We start from the raw sequence: 19,575 nt of genomic DNA, 5'->3' as shown, positions 1-19,575 counted from the left end.
CTGAAATCTAACTTGCCTTAAAATGTAGTAACCCTGGTTACGTACCAACACATAACAAAGAGCAACACTACAGCTCTCTGGTAATTGGATGATTTTAAGATCTCACGTGACTGTACGTAGGACCCTGTTCTCACAACCTTGTATGATTAATTTTCTAGATGACACAATAGGTGAGAAGATGATTGCTCTTGTGTTGCATTAGTTAAAAATAAAATAATAAAACACACATCAAAATGTATGTACAGTTGTTTTGCTTCTTTTTATTAATTTCTTTACGTCTCCAATGTACAGTAGTGTTATTGGAAGATAAGATGACAAAAAGGCACAAATTCACAATAAAATAAAGAAAAACAGGAGACAAGTTAACAGGAGTGAAAGAGAGAGAGAGAAGAGAGAGAGAGATTTAAAAACAGTTCAGGATTGTGGAATCATTTGGTTTCATATTCTGATTATAAATCCAGGAATCTAACGACAGATATCTGAGATTGTCTCTGGTAAACCATATTCTCTCACAAGCTTATATGATGTCTCGTAGGCTCTTAAAAATTGACTTTATGTCACTATCAGTTTTCAAACAACCACAACTAAGTGTCTTGTTCTCTTTTGAGCTATAACTCCAACCCTCAAGCATCCGGTGATCTTAAAATGCAGAATGACTTTCCCTCCGTCTCCATCACACACCGCAGGAGGGAAACATCTAAATTGCACAAGCTCTGACACCATCAGCTGATTTTGTGGATCAATGAACTGACCCAAGCTGCCGTTATATGTTCCTTTTCAGTGAGAGAAGCAGTTCAGAGACTGACAACAGAGGTACAACAACACCCAGAACAAAAATATATATCTATACACTGTCCTGCCAATGAGATGTGCGCTCTGTGAGGAGAGAAGAACGAGAGAAGGAGAGGGGATAGTGAGGGTTTTTAAACTTCTTTTTCTCCAATTAGAAACAGAGGCTTTTCACTGTCTCTGCTTTGCTGGAGCGTTCTCAAATCTGCAGTAAAATCATCTCAATCTTTATGTCTACAGCTGACAGTATTCCACAATTTCTTATCAGCACTAAAGTTTAGAAACGATATCTCTACATTTCATCACAAAAATATCTCTGAGAGAGATACACTGGATGTAGACTTAGAGGATCAAGTGTCGAGAGGGTGTGCTGTAGGTCTGGCAGGACAGTCTGATCTATATATATATATATATATATGTGTTCATCTACATTACTTTATTTACTATTTACAAAGTCAATACATACAGTACATCCACAAATCTCCATGGTTCAGTTGGTAGCCCCATCACAGACAGCGAGTGAGATGCTCGATGGACACAGAGAGGTGGAAGGGGAGGACAACGAGGAGCAGTCTTTTCTTTCAAGAGGAGGCAACAGACAATATTAAGGATTGACAGGTTTATAAACTTAATACAGATACAAAAATCAGGCTGATTATTAATTATTATTCTTGATTTTCTCCATTCTGAACTGTAGAGAATGTGAACGACTGTAGAGTTGGTACAGACCAGGGCTGTTTGTCAATGTCGAGTATACCTGCTGCAGAGCCACTATTTCAAGTATACTACGTCATCGAAATAGTGAGAAACGGCCCAGTAATACAGTGATACAATAACAAATCATTTGCCTAATAAAGACATTTTTTGGAAAGTTTTGTTTTGATAATTGTCAAATAATGTCAAATGTATTGATAATTAGAGCCCAATGTCAAAAATCACAAAATTGCCTTGCGGGGGAAGGGACTTTCAATAATTGCCAACAACAAGCTCTTCAAATAAAATACTCATATTGGTATGCATTTAATCAGGAAAGAAAATACTTTTTAATGTATATGTTATAATACAATTTAACAAGAACTAAATATAAAAAACGGTTGATATTAAAATTATAAAAGCAAAAATATCTACTCTTTAAAGATCTAAATGTATTGATTGCAATAATTCAGTATTATGGATGTTACATAATCTGTTGCTTTCTCTTTAAAGTGCCCACACTGTTATAAGATCAATGGTAAAAGATGAAAACAAAAGAAACAGACGGCAACAGGAAGAAGGTTAGGGCCTGTTGTTATCACTCCTCTAGCTCCGTTACATCCTCCCTTCTTCACCCAGCCAGCATCAGATCTCATAAAGACTACTGTACATCACTCATGCATAAACTGAAACACCACACTATCACATGTAACAGGCTTCAGATTCCAGCAGGAGAAAAAAAAAAAAAATCTGCCTCATCCAAAGAGAAACAATAAATCCAGCATTTATTTAATTATTCACCAATCACTTAACCATCCTTGACTTTCAGCATCGGCTCAGTTTACTGAAACTGTTCTCAAGATGGGAAAAACCAGTAAGATTATATTTGCGGTGATAAAAGGAGAGACCAACGTTTCATGGTAGTTATTGCTATCGCTGGATAAGACCATTTATCCACTGGAGGTGACAGAATGGATGACAGGGCATGAACTGAGGCGGATCACATCAAGTTTAACTTTCAGAAAACAATTGATCTATCTACAGCAAGCAGGAGGAGCTGTTTTTCATAATGTTAAAAACACAGCCATGATATCGAGTTTAGAAACTACAAGGTTTGGAAATCTAATTTACTTTGCAGAGTAAAACATTTTACTCCTCTATCCCTGTATACTGTGTGTGTGTGTGTGTGTGTGTGTGTGTGTGTGTGTGCATTACTGCATGCGAGAATTATTATTAGTTTGCACAGCCTGATGAAACTAAAGAGCTAGGAATAACCTAATGACGTAAAAAAATTAAAAAACATGGCAGGAAAACCTTGATGACCATACAACGCTACACAACAACAAACCCACAAACCAGCAGAAAAGCCAACGAATGCCTCAACATATTACAGGAGATATTAGGTCAGGAGTATAGCAGAGACTACATAACACTCTCGGCACAATCCCAGCTTTGCAGCTACAGTTGGTGGACTTTGCAAATTGATTTGGACAACAAAAGGAAACACTGCATGACACAAATGTGGAGATGGAGGTGTTATGAAAACGCCTCCTCCATCCAATAAAGAAAGAAAATCACAGGATCAGAACTCAACAATGAGCACAGCTTGGTCTGGAAAAACTAAACATCCTCAGACAAACTTACAGACACATCCTTTTAAAAACCCTGTTCATATATATTTATATTTATATATATTTCAATACAATTATTCAACTCCCCTATATACGGCATACTGTACATATACACCATTGGGATATTTAAAGTAGAAACAAATCCTAAATTGCAGAGATAAATGACACTATTTCCTCTGTAGCTTAGAACAGTTTAGTGACAGTAGGATCTATAGTGTCGCTACTGGAGGCCTCAGCAGGAAATAAGATGGGGACACTGGATGGAAAAACTAAAAAGAGGTGGATAGGACTCAAGGGAGGTGGGATGGGTTGAGGAGATCATCTGAAAACTGGGAGTTCACTGGGTCCAGGTCCCTGAAAACCAGATTGTACAGCGGGAGGGGAGTGTGTGTGTGGGGGGGGGGTTGGACCGGCCGGTCAGGTGTTGTGGCAGTTGGAATATTAAGAGGAAGTGAATCCGCTGGTGTCTGGGTAGTCCGGTCTGAAACACATAGAAACAGGTAAGAATATAAACAAGAGACACCGTCTACTGTCTGAGGTGAACAAATAATTGATAATCGATCAATCATTACAAAAAACAAATCTAGATTTGAATCATTGTATGATACGATTCAATGGCAATCAATGCAATAAAAACATCAGTACATATAATCATGTTGAAGAGGCCTTTATTTTGAAATTCCCATGGCGTGTCTGCGTGGCACCTTTCTCCTGAACGTTTAAAACATTTGAGTCTCTTATTGTTTGTGTTGATATAAATGTAACTAATTGTGCTAATTTGGCATGTGATATGGTCTCATATCACTTGCAGGCCTGTCAGTTGAATCCAATTCAACTCAAAATGTGGCAGGCTGGGAAGACACATCTTGTAATTGTCATCCCTAATATACAGACAGTCCAATACATATTCAGATACAAAGAGATGACACACACAACATTTTAAATTCCTCTCACCTGATTAGCAGCAGCATTCACGGTCCGACACAACCTCAGTCCTCTAGAGCCACCATCCCTTTCACTGGGTCCTTCACTCTCATCTGACGCACACAGAACAAAGGACAGGTCACATTCATATTCAAACATGAGCATGTCCTCAGAGTGGGTCCTTTCTGAGGACTCTATCTTTGAATACATTTTTATTGTATAAATTAACATTTGAGTTCACCTCATCTAGCTCCTTGCGTGTCTCCTCCTCCATACGACGAATGTCTTCCATGTTCAAGTCGATCCACTTGTCGATCCAGCAAAACAGCTGACGGTGGAAATTAGTGAACAAACGCTTCTCTTGCTGTGAAATAACACAAAAAGGGAGAAAGAGAAAGTCATCTGGTTGTTTTAAAATCCTAATGATACAACCAGGCAGACTTTTCAGATGTTTAATGTCCTCCCTGCTTTACCCTGTGTGTCCACTAGAGGCTGGTGCAGCCCCATTTGTATCTGCATCATCACGGGTGGTACTTTTCCACCATTACATCAAGCTAAGATGTGACACACTGTATATACTGTATGTACTGTATACGAGACGCTATGGCGCACGGACACAGTCCCTCCTCAGTAGCTGACATTGACCTGTGGCTGTCTGGATGTCATAATCAACTAAAAGTGACAAACTGGTGTGAGCCACAGCCTGAGCTAAAAACTAACCTTTTGAATAAAGCTCTCCACTTTGTTTTGCAGGCCCCACCACTTGAATTTGACAGTGACCAGTTTGTAGGCACACATGTGAGGGCAGTCTGTCTTCTTAGGAAGTTCCTTCTACAAATGCACACATAAAACAGACATTTTTTAAAAATGTTAACAAAGATTACATAGTCAAAGGAGTAGTAAGTACAACAATATACATTGACAACAAATGTCTGCCGTAGTAAGCTGATCCCTATTTAGCAGCGTTGCGTTGCTTGTGCATGAAATAATATAGGCTACATTTTTTGAATTCAGGTTTGGCTTTAATCTTCTGCATTCACGGCAGTAACCATGATTTCAGAAATACTATGGTGTTGAATTCCCATAATACCTTGACCTTAGTGTGATCAAAATTAAATATGGCCCTGCTTCCTTATGGTAAAATGTGTGTCTTGTATTAGGTATTAGCACTTACTAAATAATTGCTCAGACATAAGTATCTGTGCACATCAATATATAACACATATGTGGTTGGAGTTCTGTATTTATCTTTTTTTCCAGTTAATAAAGTCACAACAAGAAGCTGTACCTTCCAGTCTGGTCCTAGAGGGCCTCGTCCCGTCTTCACTGACTTGTACCTACAAGGATCCTCCTCTGGCTTATAGTCCTGGAGAGATGCAAGAACAACTCAAATGAACAACATGGATCAGAAGGCGACGCAAAAAGTCGATTTTAAGCAAAAGTTTTTACCTTCGGCTCCACTTGGGTCCTGTCAGCGATATCAAGATAGACTACATCCACCTTCTTCCAGGTTTCTGGATCCAAACCATGAACCTGAAAGAGAAGCATAGAGAATATATTTTTTCGAAAGTCCATAAAGAGTAGAAAGTAAAAATATACTTGGGCAACACATTTATCTGGTCATTAGTGAATTCCTATTTGGAAGTTTTGCAGGCTCACTTTTCTTTTTCACATAATTATATTTATTTAAACATAGGAGCACTGTCCAAATGAATATGGGAACCTTTAATTAGGGGCTTGTTTCAGTACATCCTGCACAAGAATTAAAAAAGACATTTTTAACTAGATGACAAGTAAACAGACTGAAGCAGTGGGACATGTTTTTATTAGACTTCTAGCATTAGAGGAAATGAATAAGAAACAAAAAAACCTCCCATACAAGTAACATTTGCCTTTATTTGCCTTCTGAAAGTCTTCTAAAAAAACACCCTAACAATTCCTCATGCATGCACCATCAAGCTTATTATGGTCTTTATAATAATTACATTTTCGAGATGTCCCGTGTCCGGTTTGTGCCATGTCTCAATCTTAATCAGGAAGTTCTCTTTCATATACTCGTTCTGCAGAGAAAAGAGAAACAAGGAACAAGGAACAGTAAGTCTGTAATGTAAGAAACACAGACACTCTGTCTGACGATCCTGCTGCTGCTCTGTCAGTGACATGGATCAGATTTCTATCTCAACTTTCAGGTTAATTTGCTCCCTCTATAGGATTCAATGTTCGCTTTGTGTCGACATACTTGATATCTGTAAGTGTAAAGAAAAAATACTTACAGTGATAACTGCAGAGCCAGATGAAGGAAAGCACAGGAAAAAACAGAAAGACAAAATATTTGAGTGGACGAACATATGAGAAATATAATAGCATTGGATCATTTACGGAGGTCGAGGGAAATCCTTCAGCAATGTAAGTGTGGTGTGTGCTTGGTGCCTTGAAGGTCATGTGTGTTTGTATGAAATATGGCTGTCTTAAAGCTGCTAGTGTGTGTGTGAACTCAGCCTGAAAGACTCGAATGATTGTATGGCTCTTCTCACTGGACATGCAGTTAATAATTAAACTACTCCTTTAAGGTGAGAGGACACAGAGGTAGTCGGAGAACGACATCCCTTAGAAAGTTCAGCATTGATGTGACTTCTAAGTTATTTAAATCAACTGTATTCACACATCACATTGCAATGAGTAAGTATCAAAAATGTAAGCTTTCAGTATATATATATCGCAGGGATGGTAGTATTGAAAATCATTCTAGATTTAAATAATTGGGGCGATGCAATGGCAGAAGTGTGTGCTACCTGTGCGACAGTATGGGTATGCGTTCCAGGCTTTCTCGTGGATGTTGAGAGCTGAAGATGGAGCCAACATTCTGACGAACGACGGCACTTTACTGCAGGACAGAGAGAACACATCAAGGTAAATATATTGTTTTGTATACTTATTGAACAATACCTGAATCAGGAATTGATTTGCAGGTACAAAGCATAGTTCAACTGCAGCTGTGTGTTAAAATGTTAAACTTAGATGTTGAACATGGTAAACGTTTACCTGCAGAAGTCATTGTGAGAAGTTAGCATGCTAACGTTAACATTTAACTTACTGTCCTAATGCTAAGCTAACCTGGCTGCTGCTGGTAAACAGAATAAAGTGGTAACAACCTTTTCTTCAAACGCAAAAAAATGTGTTTCCCAAAATGTCCAACTATTCAAGCTTAGTAGCCTGGAGTCAACTTGGGGGAGCTGAGACATTTCTAAATGAACGGGGCTAAGAGATGCCTCTCTAGAGATGAAATAGTCTTCCCGAATGAACCTTTGGGACAATTTGCTTACCTCTGCAAATGGTAGATTTTGTGTGTGTACTGTCCCTTTTCTCCATCTTTCTCGTAGGGCTCATTTTTGAGCACCTCCACTCCTTCTCCTCCACCCGTCTCATTCTTACTGGCCTCAGCCACAGAGTACAGCTGGCCGACCTGGTACTGGAAAACAGAGAAAGACAGGTTGAACTGAGACAGAAAGTGTGTTCGAAGGGAGCAATAAGAAGCTGTTTCCTTCGTCGTGTATTATCCTGTAGATGGGTAAGCTTTCACTGTCACACATTTGTATTTCATCTAATCTTTTTCAATCTAAAGGGTGGATTACTTTTACCTCTGATCCTTTAGCTGATCTCCACACTCTCCTTTCCTTGGCACTGAATCCTCGTAATCTATTTTTGTTGTCTTATTGACCCGTCACTTTTTGTTGTTGCACCAAGCTTGTTACGTCCTTCCCAAATTGCAGACTTTCTCTCACTTTCATCCCTCTCCAACTCTCATTCTCCATCCTCCTGGTCCCGAGTGTGCACGCTAGCGTTTAGACGCAAGACAATGGCTCCTTTCATTTCTTAATCACTTCTAATCCACCATGTAACCCCTGAACAAAGCTGGACCAGAGGGCAGACAAACGTACATCACAAACATGAAACCTTTGGATTTTGACAGGAGAGATTACATTTGGCTTTCTGTTCTATTGTACTTTAAAATATAACCATGAGAATATTATAGACTATGCACATCCCCAGTGAAAACCTACAATCTAGGAGCAAGAGTGGATTTGACATTGAACATTTACATTAAAGGGCCCATGTCATGCTTTTCCGGTTATTACCCGTCCCCTTGTGTGTTATGAAGTTTTTTTAAGTCTAACACAGAAAAGACCTGTCTGTGCTGCCCCAGCATGGACCAATCCGTGGAGCACCTCACACACCAGGACCCCTTGGCTAACTAACAGGGAGTCCCCATTGACTTGCATAGAGCTCCCTAAACGCTGGTAATAGACGAGTTGGGATCGCAGAGAAATGCTCTCCGCAGACCCATTCTCACAGCGTTATAAACCTTTTTCTTACTCAAAATCAAGCCACACTTATTGTTTTTACTTCGGCAGTGAGTGTTTGTGTGCTCAGGATGAGTTTAGATTGTTCTCGCTCGATCGCCGACCCGGAAACCACACCAGTAAGCCAGCTCACTGAGCAGCGAGCCCCGCAACGTCCCGACCAATGCACACTGGGCTCACAGGGAGGGGGGGGGGGGGCAGGAGCTCCAACAAGCCGTTTAGGACAGAGAGTGAATACACATACTATACAGAGATGCTGTATGAGAAACCAATGTGATTTTGGAAAATTGCAAGATATAAATCTATTCTAGTAGACCTCAACAATGGAAATATGATCAGTAGAAATGGCCATGACATGGGACCTTTAAGTTAAAGACTCATTAGTCATGTTGAAGAAACACAATAAGTGTAAGGAGCGTGTCACAACAGTTTCTTGTAGATTTTCTTTACATCGCCCAAATCACAACTAAGTTTGACACATGTTCTCTCTAAAGAGACCAATTATGAATGAATTTCCTCAAAACTGAGTAATAAAAAAGGGAGTTGATGTATAAACATTTTCAAATCTCCTCGTTTATCTTTTATGTGGCTTCGGGAAAGACATAAATAAAATTGGTTCAAATCAAACCAGTTTAAACTAAAGTCCTGTGGATGTAATGATACTATATGTGGACAGGTGAAGTTGCTGTTCATAATGAACTTGCTCGATCTTCATTTATTGCGTTGGATTGTTTGAATTTAGAAAGAAATCTAAAAGAACTTTACATGAATATTTTGGATTGCCGATTGGTTTCCCATTCAACTCCTCTGAAGCTACAATATTTACTCGAGGTTTGCAAGTGTTTTAGATGTCGTTAATTCTAGATAAATCACTATTGACTTCTATATTTCAATTAGGGGTTACTGAATTTCGACCTGATCCTGGATGTATGTGCAGAGGGCAGGATGCTTATACTTTGATCAATAGTCTCATCCTTTATTAAATGGCAACTGCTCACTGTGTTCAGAGCGACAGTGACGGACGGTTACTGTATCTTAGGTCTCTTGGATAAAAGGCCACATTTCAAAGACAGCTCATTTTGGCCATGACCTTTTGACCCTTTGTTTGTATTTTAAAGGTTACTCCTCCACAGCAACATCAATGAAAGATAAAAACAGTGATATGTGGACAGGTGAAGCTGCTGAAAGCTGAAAAGACCAGAACTGTGCCAACTGGTTTAAACGACCTTTGCATAATGTGAACACTGAGAGGTAAAAGGCATCTGAATTGAATGACTAGAACAGAGAGACTGTTGCTCAAAGTCAGCTACTGCCAAATAAACAAAAGGGATGTAGTAACAGCAGAGCCTCTTGGGTCACCGTGTTGGACAAACATAATTCAACCTTGCCTTGTGAGGTGAGTGCTTATTCCGTCATACAAGAACTTCTCTGTTTGGTGAAAAATAAATAGAGATCTGATAAAGCTCCCGGGAGGAAGTTCACACGCAGGAAATTCAATTTTGAATACTTTCCAAGGGTTTTCAACAGCTGGAAGAGCCCTGTTACATGTAGCGTAATCCAAACAAAACCTTTCTTCAAAGATATGAATCTGTAGTCATTCCTAGTGAAGATACAACTGCTTCTTCAATGAATCACATTTAATCAGTGAACGTTTTGAAAAGAAAGAAACTCAAATCCATAATAAATTGAACAAAACACCCCAATTGTGATTATGCAGCAAATAACTGAAGGCCGCTGCTTCAGAGAGTTGGCATGTAGCGAGGGAAACAGAGAATAAGAAGCTCTGGAGGGACAGAGGGGTCAGAAGTGGTTCATGATACAGGGGACGTTCCTCAACTGTATTCAGGCTTCTCAGCACACATTTAAGTCTAATACATCTCTTAAGGTATGTTTTCAAGCCTCTAATCATTACATAGCATGCTGACTGTCACACAACCTCAGGCCTCCTGCCTTCTTATGTAGAGATATGATTAGGATAAAGGCTACAAACACACAAAGTTAATGAGAATAACATGAGTCTGAGCTCTACAGACTGCTTGAGGACATGGAAGTATAAGACACAAAATGCATTTGCTGCAGTTGCTGTGTCTCCTGCAAACCGGCTGTTGTGTCTTTTTTTTTTACATTTATATTTTATTAAACATTTTCAAGACAAAAACATACGGACAAGGACATGGCTCACACACACATCACAAATAGGACAGGACAATAACATGAAGGGTGGGGGGGGTAGGGGGATTTCAGTGTCAGTTACATTTTATGTATGCATATGGCGTTGTACTTATACACGATTTGCTTCATAATATAGATATACTTCATTGTTTCCTCATTATTATAAAACAAAAACAAACATGTATAATAGATAAATAAATAGATAAATTGTCAAATAAATATATATATATATATATATATATATATATATACACACACCTCTTCCTTTTCTGATTAATTCACCTATTCATCCATTTTCCATTTAATTTCACTTCTTTCATTATTATTACCATTCTTTTTCTGTTTCTTCATATTTGATTACTCTTTGTTTCTCTTTATTTATTAATATTATTATTATAATTAGTATATTTATTATTGGCAGCCGAGATGGTTTGAGTCCAGAGGCCTGTACTACGAAGCCGGATTTTGGCTTAGCGAGCTAACTTCAGGGAAAACTCTTGGTTGTAACCTGGTTCTGGTCTGTCTTGCAGTAGGCGGGATCCTGGAAGATCGCCAAAGGACCTGTGAAGGATCCCACATGGGCAACGTTTTGCAGCCTGTGTTGTGTACTTTGTTTTGGTGCTAATAAACGCCTGTGTTCAACCCAAACCCTGCTCTTTCCGTCCCTCTTTGAACCCTGTGTGAGCGGAGAGGCTCACAGTATCATATATTTCCTTATCTGAGTCAGCTGAGCCGTATCTGGCCTTGCAACACTCACAGTATCACATACGTCATACTGTATGCAGAAGTATTATTTTAAGCAACACATTAAGTTGACGAAACACTCGAGTCAAATGTAATCAAAGTCAGATCCATCCAGGGCCGTCCCTCCCTACTGAAGGGGGGGGGGCCTCAACTGAGCACCTATGCGTTTATGCAGCGCAATTAGTGTGGCGCGGCACGGTTTTGCCGCTGCGAGGCTCCAGTAGCTCCACGTCCCCAGTGTCAACGCTCGAGAAGCAGAGGGCCTCATCATCTAACTTTGCGTGGGGCCTCAAGGATCCAGTGATATCGTAAACCTGTTAATGTACGCATTCAAACAGTTCTTTTTTTTAACAGCTGTATTCACCTTGCAGGTGCAACTATGTGGCTTTTATCCTGGATAAAGTGTTTAAGTCATGGATGTTTAAAGTTTAACGTCTTCATAATTTGTCTAATAATATAGTTCACTTTTCATTCAGGAAGTATGATGCTGCGCTGTCAGTGCGCTTCTCCATGTTTGTGATTGGTCAAATGTTGCTAACCCCGCCCCTTTTATGTGAACGCGCACATAACTACGTTTGTTTTGGATTAAGCCGGGTAACTCAAACATATCCAGGTTATGTTGAACCGGCTTCGTCGTACAGGCCTCGGGAAAGCCCTTATCTTATCCCAAAGCCTGTTGTCTGGCTTAACCAAATATAACAGGGAGAAAGCAGCTTCTTCCATACTTAACATGTTTAGGAAGTCCTCCAGCCATCTATTTAAATTGAAGCAGTTTGGGCTTTCTGACTTTCCAGTTCATAAGAACGAGGCGTTTAGTTGAAAGCCATGCTAGGGCTATAAGTTTACTTGCAAATGTTGATGTTATGCCATTGAGCGGGGATCCCTGCAAGCATGTAGCTGGAGTTAAGAGTATGTCTATGTTCAGGATCTCAGCGAGTGTATCTCCAACTACGTCCCATAGAGATTTTACAGCCGGACAAGACCAAAGACAATGTAAAAGGGTATGCACTTCCGCACAACCATGCCAGCATAGGCCCGAGAGTGTTTGATCCATCTTTTTTAGTCTACAGGGTGTGATGTATGCTCTGTGAAGGATTTTTAACTGTATTATTCTAGACCGGACACACTTGGAGATTGATGTTGAGTTCGATCAGATTCTGTCCCACTCAACTGGGGTAAGGGTGATGCCTAAATCCTGCTCCCATCTTTTCTGTGTCTGCAGATTAGTATTGGTGGTGGAGGTGAGGATTAGTTTATATATACCTGAAATCATTCCAGCCAATCCCAGTTAGCTTTTATCTATGTCGCTCCATAACCCCATACTATAGGGAATCTGGCATTATATGAGAGATAATATAAGTATAAATGTGTCGGTTGTCGTGTTTTTGAGAACTCACGGTTGCTGAATTCTCATTATTCAAGCCGTTTATTGTGTGTAATAGGAGATAAGTTCCTTGTTGGCTAGAGGAGTCAATATTTACTTGTCGTTTATAAAAAGCACGAGTCAAAAGTCACCACCGAAAGTCAATTACTCTCATGCAATGCATAAATATGAGGGCAACAGCGAGAGGGGTTGCAGAGGAAGTCATGGAAGTAGTTTCAGATTACTCATTTAAGATTCAGGCCTGGAGAGAAGAGCAACGTGTGGAAATGAGGATAGCAGGGGACACAGAGGGAAAAGAGGACAAAGACAGTGAAAGAAGCATCTATAATATGAAGAAGACTTTTTCTTCACTGCTGCCTTTTTTCTATGCAATGTTTGCGAGTTAGTGCAAAATTAGGTCTAAAATAAGATCACTTTTGAAAATGTTAAGCATAGGAATAGATGCATTTAAGTTCAAAGGCCATTTAAAAAAGAACAGTTTTAGTGATGGCAGGCCCTTCTGCTTCACTTTCATGGAGTACAGTCAATCAGAGAGTCAGATAACAAAACCTGAGCCTTGAGACACACACACTGAAATATACTGAAATACAACTTACCTCTTCCACAGAGATAGGAAGAATCACTCGACTGGAAGAGAAGGAAAGAGGAGGGACGTTACTCAAAGTCATACAGTAAAAATCTCAGACTAATTCCTTTCGAAACAGTGACGAAAACATGACATTAAGATAAATATTAGCCTAAAAAAAAATGGGATTGGAATTCTTCAATCCTGTTACACCTCTGGACTTAAAGGTTCAAATTAAAAACATCCCAGTGGTTTCACTGTGTTTTTATGGCTTAACAGCTGTGCTACTTAATTAGTTATTTGCAGTATAATTCGACATTAATCATTATTTAATTTGATAATAATAAACTGTATATGTTAACAAGATAAGCCCGGAGAGATCTTGTGAGTGACATGGTGAGAAAACGGACCCACACTTTTATCCATTCAGCTCCCCACAAGTCTGGACACTAATTATCTGACAAGCATGCGTCTCTGTCATGAAGCTGTCTCTGAAGACTCACCAGCTGAGCTGGAAAAAGCCCAAGGGAAATGTAATGAGGAAATATAAAAGCTTTACCAACACTACCTGACAATCAAACAGCAATGGTCCTTATTGGAGGAATTTAACCTCTCACAGAGGAAATATTTTCTTCAATGTTTTTGTAGTATAAATGATAAGGCTACTTATCTATTTTTTTACACGACATGTCCTTTATTAAACATAGTGTCACGGTTGGAGAGCAGAGTACATAGGACCCACATGTAGAAGACAGTTTCTTTAAATCAAATTCCTTTATTGGCAGAGCTGGGCCAGGCAAAACAAGCCAAAACACTGAAAAATAAACTGTCTCTGACCATAAACAGCCAAACATCATCAAGGATCTGACAACGACTGAAAGGCAAACAGAACTTAAACACCAGCCAGAATAATCACAAAGACAAGACACAGGTGGGGAGGGAGGAAAAACCACAGGAGCACCAGGTGAACACAATCAGGTAATCAAACAGGAGGGGAACACAGAGACAGGAAGTAACAACACACAGGAGATAGGGGGTGAACACCTTTAAAAACAAAACTGGAAAAAAGACAGATCGTGAAACCCCAAAATAAAACACAGAAGAACACCGACAGACTGTGACACCTAGAATCATAGAATAATAATAAGGATAATAATGTGGATTCAAAACTGAACAAAAAATCCCATTAGGTATGACACTTACATATTTCATTTGGTTGCTCTAACACTGAGTCATCAGGAGATAAAAGGTGATATATTATTTTCTATTCTGAGGAGAAGATGAGAAGATGCTTCACTGAAGCAGGAAAACAGTGAGACAAAATGCAAAAACTGAGCTAAGTTAAGGAAGGAAAGTTTCTATTAAAGGTTATACCTATGAAGATATGATTTTTAATATGCTATCATTATTTATATCGACATAAGGGGCAACAATATCATCTTTTTTACATCTCTGTATTAGGGTGTGATACCAAAAAAGGTTATTATCATTCAACTAGCCTAAATAGAGCTAAATGTTACGGTTACCTGCAATGTCTTAATGATAAATGTATTAGAAACGTTTTTTTTATGATCCGATGATACGGTAAGTGTTACATTTTCAATTACTGACGGATAAAGGGAGGTTAACGCGTTAATGTTTCATGTAATGTATATGTGAAATGTTATCTTAAATGTAAGCTAATGTAATGTTCCTGACGCATGGTATAAATTACAAAAAGTGATGAAAAGGGTTGTTTAGCTTGGTCACAATTTGACAAATATATAATAATTGGGAAAGAAACAGGCTGCTATAAGTTATTGATGTTGAGGGAGTGGGTTACTCAAAATAAGAAGGACTCAAATGTATGGTAACTTTATCTCTGCCTCTTAATTGCCATCCCCAGTACTGCACACACACATACAGTATCAACATGTGAGGAAAGACTACAAAATACTATTTCTGGGGATTGTGAAACAGCTGCTGAAAACAGCAATGCCTTCTGTCTCTGACACGTGTGCACTTTGAACCACCTCACGCACATACAGTGTGCAGCTTTGTTTATTGTTTTGTAACTTTGTGATGTATGCCCAAATTCAGATAATCCTGCGTCCCATTTGCCACTGAGTGTAATCTGGGTCTGAGCCGCAGCCAGACATTGGATGGGAAGCCAAATGCTGCAACCAAGGCAGAGACAATCTGTCGTGTCAAAAGGCAATATTGTAGTTTTAAATACAGATCTCCCAAAATAAGTATTTCTATGTTGCTTAATTTGAGGCGAAAGCTTCTCATTTGAAAAACACACTTGAATTTACGGTTAAATAAAACAAAGATTTAAGACACCTTAATGGTTTCTTTTTTCTCTCTCTGTAAATCTCCTTGGTCTAAAGGTCTTGGCAGGAAGATCAGGTGTCTCTCTGTTGCTTCAGAAAACCCAACACCCGTTTTCTTTCCTGCATGGTTTGTCTTTTCATCTCTCTTCAAGTAAACTCAATTTCCTTTATATAGCATAATATCACACATTTGCTTCAGGGGCATTAAAGAAAATGACACACTGTCTTTTACAAATCTCTCCAAGGTTAACAAAACCTGTAATCTTTCGCTCTTATTCTCTATACGTCAAACTGAACATTTGCTAATGTACCAACGTTCACCTGCAAAAGCTCATGAAATCGTAATAAAAAATGGAGCGATTTGGAGCTTCTGAAGTGATTTAGGTCAGTGGTTTAGGTGAGCAGTATGGAGTAAAAGAAACAGCCTGTCTGTACTACAGCAGCAAATGGGTTATCTCTATCCCTGTGATACCATCTCAGTGTGTGTGTGTTCATGTTGAAGTTTCTCATGTTTCTGTGTGTTGACAGCATGTGTAAGTGCATCCAGCATGTCATCGTGACCACATTCATTTCAAGGCAGACTGCTGAGAGCCAGACTCTCTGTAATCACCTCAGATTGTCAGCCATGCCATCACTCTCACCCTGAGCTTAGACTATAGGGACATTAATTGATTGAAGTCTTATTGTGAGAAATCCAGAAAACTAAGAGTGCTGATTGATGCACAGCCATTTCAGTCAGCTTCTGATCAGTTAAGCTGTTCTAGATCATTGTTATTTTTAGGTGCTGAAGCTGCCAGTAGCTCAAAATGTGTGCCAATTTATGGTAGCATAGCGCTGACCTTGCCATAGAATTGCAATAAAACAATTATCATACATGCTTCTTAAAGATTCATGTATATATTTTAAATACTTTATAGAAAAGAGGTTGCAAAACCATCTGAAACTATACGGTAACACTTAAAAAGTAGAACCAGTGATTACTTTTGTATACAGGTGGGTTGTTCTGTAAGGCAAACTGAATATAGTGTACAGGCTGACAGCATGCATAAGAGCTTGAACATGAAGGAACTAACATCCTGTGTGAACTCGAAAACAATGAATAATATTCGATTTTCTTTATTTGCCGGCCAAACTCATGCCAGTTCATCTGCAATCCACCGGCCTGTCCCTTATACTAACCACCAGCTGACTGTGAGCAGGCCTCAGTCTGTTATCCTCACAGAACACTGAGGCCTGCACATGCAACGTGTTAAAGTAACGTGCTAAACTATTCCCAAATCTTTTCGTTTGCACGAATGACGCCGCTTCGTGTGCTATCCTGTCCCTTTGGCCCAGCTGTCAAATTCTCAGAAATGTCTTGACTGGTGCGTCAAAAACCTCGCCATTTCACATTTTTTTGCCAACGCTTTGCAACCACCTCCCCTGTATGCTACCTGCTCACTCCCACCTTTTCTCTCCACCCAGGGATCCTAAACACTATCTCCATTCCTCCAGAGGTAAATGCCGGAATGCTCCATCAGTGGTTTCACCTTCACCGCGCATCAATAACATGGCCACAGCAGGCTCACGGGGATGGACGCTGGCACGGCACGGCGTGACTTATATCAGCCATTTCTCCCTCAGCTCCACTCCTCTAGAGCATCCGTCATTTTATCACCCCAGCAAAGGACATTCATGTATCTGCTAAAGTAAAAGCCTCATGATTTCACGAGTGATGCAAAAATGTGAAGGGCACAGCCTGCACCGGCTGCTGAGGCGACCACAGCCGCAGCTTCATGCATCTCTCGGTTTAATCGTTGAATGCATTATGGTGATGGAGTGTCATGCATGAAAAATGATGACGGACACGGAGTCCTACATATACGGTATGTCGATCACCCTGGCTTCTCTCTTGTAATTCCACTCTAGGGCAACTGGCCACAATGTCAGCGCTGCGAAACCATACGGATAAACGCACACACACACAAACACATGTACACACACACACATACACACACACACACACACACACACACACACACACACACACACTACTTACAATTCCTTTATGAGCATTTTTTTGGCAGTGCAGTATCTCCAAGAGGGGAGCAGCTCAATACAGGGTCCAGAAACAAGGGTCGATCCCTCCCTCCGTTAGTCTCTTGTATCTCCGCTTGCTTCTCTCCCACTTCTCCCCCTCTATGTCACTCTACCTCCACAGTCGCTTATTTCCCTCAGATTCACTTCCTGATCAGGACGCGGAGCGGCGTTGCTGTTGCGCGCAGTGGCCTGTGCAGAGCAGACTGAGGGAAGGAGGGTCGCCAGGGGGTGCTGTGTGGCTGTTGTGGTGGGTCTATGAGCCACCCAATTGTATATATGTTCAGTTTCTCAGATAATCATTTAAATGCTTGACAATACACATTCTGCTGATTATGGGACAGTTATGACCATGTTTACAAAAAAAACAACCAGACTTTGGAGAATAATTGACATCGTTTTGCCATTCTTATAACGCTATCACTAAAATGAAAAGTGATCATGAATGAGGTAGCCTATATAATAGCTTGATTGAACCCCAAAAGGACCTTGCAGGGAAAAAAAGTCTTACTTATGTTTTACAGGAGTTTTAAAACAAAAGCACCAACAATCTAAAAATAGATTTCAAAGCATGAATGAAGTATAATTATTCGACAAAGCAGAAGTCAAACACAAAATACACGAAATATATATTTAATTTAAATTTAAATTACAAACATCATAAAAACCACCAACAATCACTAGATGAAATAACATACTCTCTGAGCTTTGCTGGATCGTTTTTCTTCAGTGCTTCACCCTCTGCGTCATCATCACGCCCTCTGACGTAGCAGCATAGTTATTCGAGTATAAATGCGCACGACACAGGGACCACCACCGCTGGCACAGACGCACGGTGCGTCATCTCTGTAAACCCTTCCAAACAAAGTCCCTGCTTCTAATGTGATTATCTTCCTCCAGAAATGCCCAAACCCACCCCTGTCCACGATAGATATCTGCCATAGATGTTTTACATTACTCTAAATTTCAAATACATGTATGACGTGGTGTTTCGCTAAAAAAAACGTGGAGCTCGTTCCGTCATCCTTAGACATCCACACAGGATTTTCTCGCTGCAGGTCCCTGACCACGACTTAGTCCACCACCCACAGGTCTGTAAGATTGTGTTGGCGCGTTATGCGATGACAGGGCATCACAGGTCCATAATCTAGCCCCAAGTCCCGGAGATAGAGGGATGTGAGTGCGTGTGTGTGAGTCTAACATTATGTAACAGTGCACTGCTGCTGTATTTATAGCGCATCTGTATCCGTCTGCCAATATCCGCTTATCATTCCTCTGTGTTCTCTTCTGGATAGGATGCTGACCTGTTACCTCCTGAAGTAGGCTACAATCCATCCATCGATCTATATCTATCTGTCCATCTACAGTACGTATCTGTCATACTGCTTCTGAAAGAGTATTTTGGATACCCTTCCTTAAATTGTTCAACATAACATGCTGCTCCGTATACTTTCTGAGTGACTGTATGGCAGTGGTCTCATGTTGCCCTTTTGAACTGTGTACCTGCACAAATCACATGGGTCTGCCAGCCATCCAACAGTTGCTTCACCATCAGCAGCAGCAGAAGCATCAGATCTCCAGGAGCCACAGTCCCTGATGTGTGTGTGACATTGTCAGATCTATTATCATGTCTGTAGAGGTATCAAATGATAACCATCTTCTGGAGTGTTTAGTTTCAAATGTCAGAACGGAGTGCTGGCAGGTCTGGTAAAACCAAACATGTAGTGAGAGTGTACCGGGAACATCTGGTGGAAAAACTGCTCTGAATTACTCCAGTAATCTCACCTCTGAACAAGGTTCATGGGGGACATGGAGGCAGTAGACACCCTGTCATTAAACACTGAGGTTCAAGCAAATTAGGATTTTTATATGTGGGGGATTTCTGGATAAGCTTAACATAATGAAATGGTAGAATTATGCGGGA

General features: G+C 40.1%; 1 protein-coding gene across 1 annotated transcript; it reads right to left on the bottom strand.

The window, feature by feature from the left end:
• Window positions 1–234: 234 nt before the first annotated feature.
• Window positions 235–17,881, bottom strand: pitpnab (phosphatidylinositol transfer protein, alpha b). The gene is made up of 12 exons (XM_079649853.1): window positions 17,614–17,881; window positions 13,295–13,325; window positions 7,361–7,506; window positions 6,830–6,921; window positions 6,311–6,318; window positions 6,023–6,097; window positions 5,487–5,570; window positions 5,326–5,403; window positions 4,758–4,868; window positions 4,279–4,401; window positions 4,068–4,150; window positions 235–3,594 (listed from the first exon to the last, which is right to left on the bottom strand). The coding sequence occupies exons 1-11, from the start codon at window positions 17,628–17,630 to the stop codon at window positions 4,103–4,105; spliced, it is 813 nt and encodes a 270-aa protein (XP_079505979.1). The 5' UTR covers window positions 17,631–17,881; the 3' UTR covers window positions 235–3,594; window positions 4,068–4,102.
• Between the last annotated feature and the right edge of the window lie 1,694 nt (window positions 17,882–19,575).

This window comes from Notothenia rossii (genome assembly GCF_949606895.1).
Source record: "Notothenia rossii genome assembly, chromosome: 9".
NCBI classification, from domain to species: Eukaryota; Metazoa; Chordata; class Actinopteri; order Perciformes; family Nototheniidae; genus Notothenia; species Notothenia rossii.
This window is presented reverse-complemented; position numbering and strand designations above follow the sequence as displayed.

Coding starts and splice junctions, on each gene's coding strand:
- pitpnab (XM_079649853.1), bottom strand. Junction 7,507..13,294: donor TTCCTATCTCTGTGGAAGAG/GTAAGTTGTATT, acceptor TCTGTTTTCCAG/TACCAGGTCGGCCAGCTGTA. Junction 6,922..7,360: donor AAAATCTACCATTTGCAGAG/GTAAGCAAATTG, acceptor TCTGTCCTGCAG/TAAAGTGCCGTCGTTCGTCA.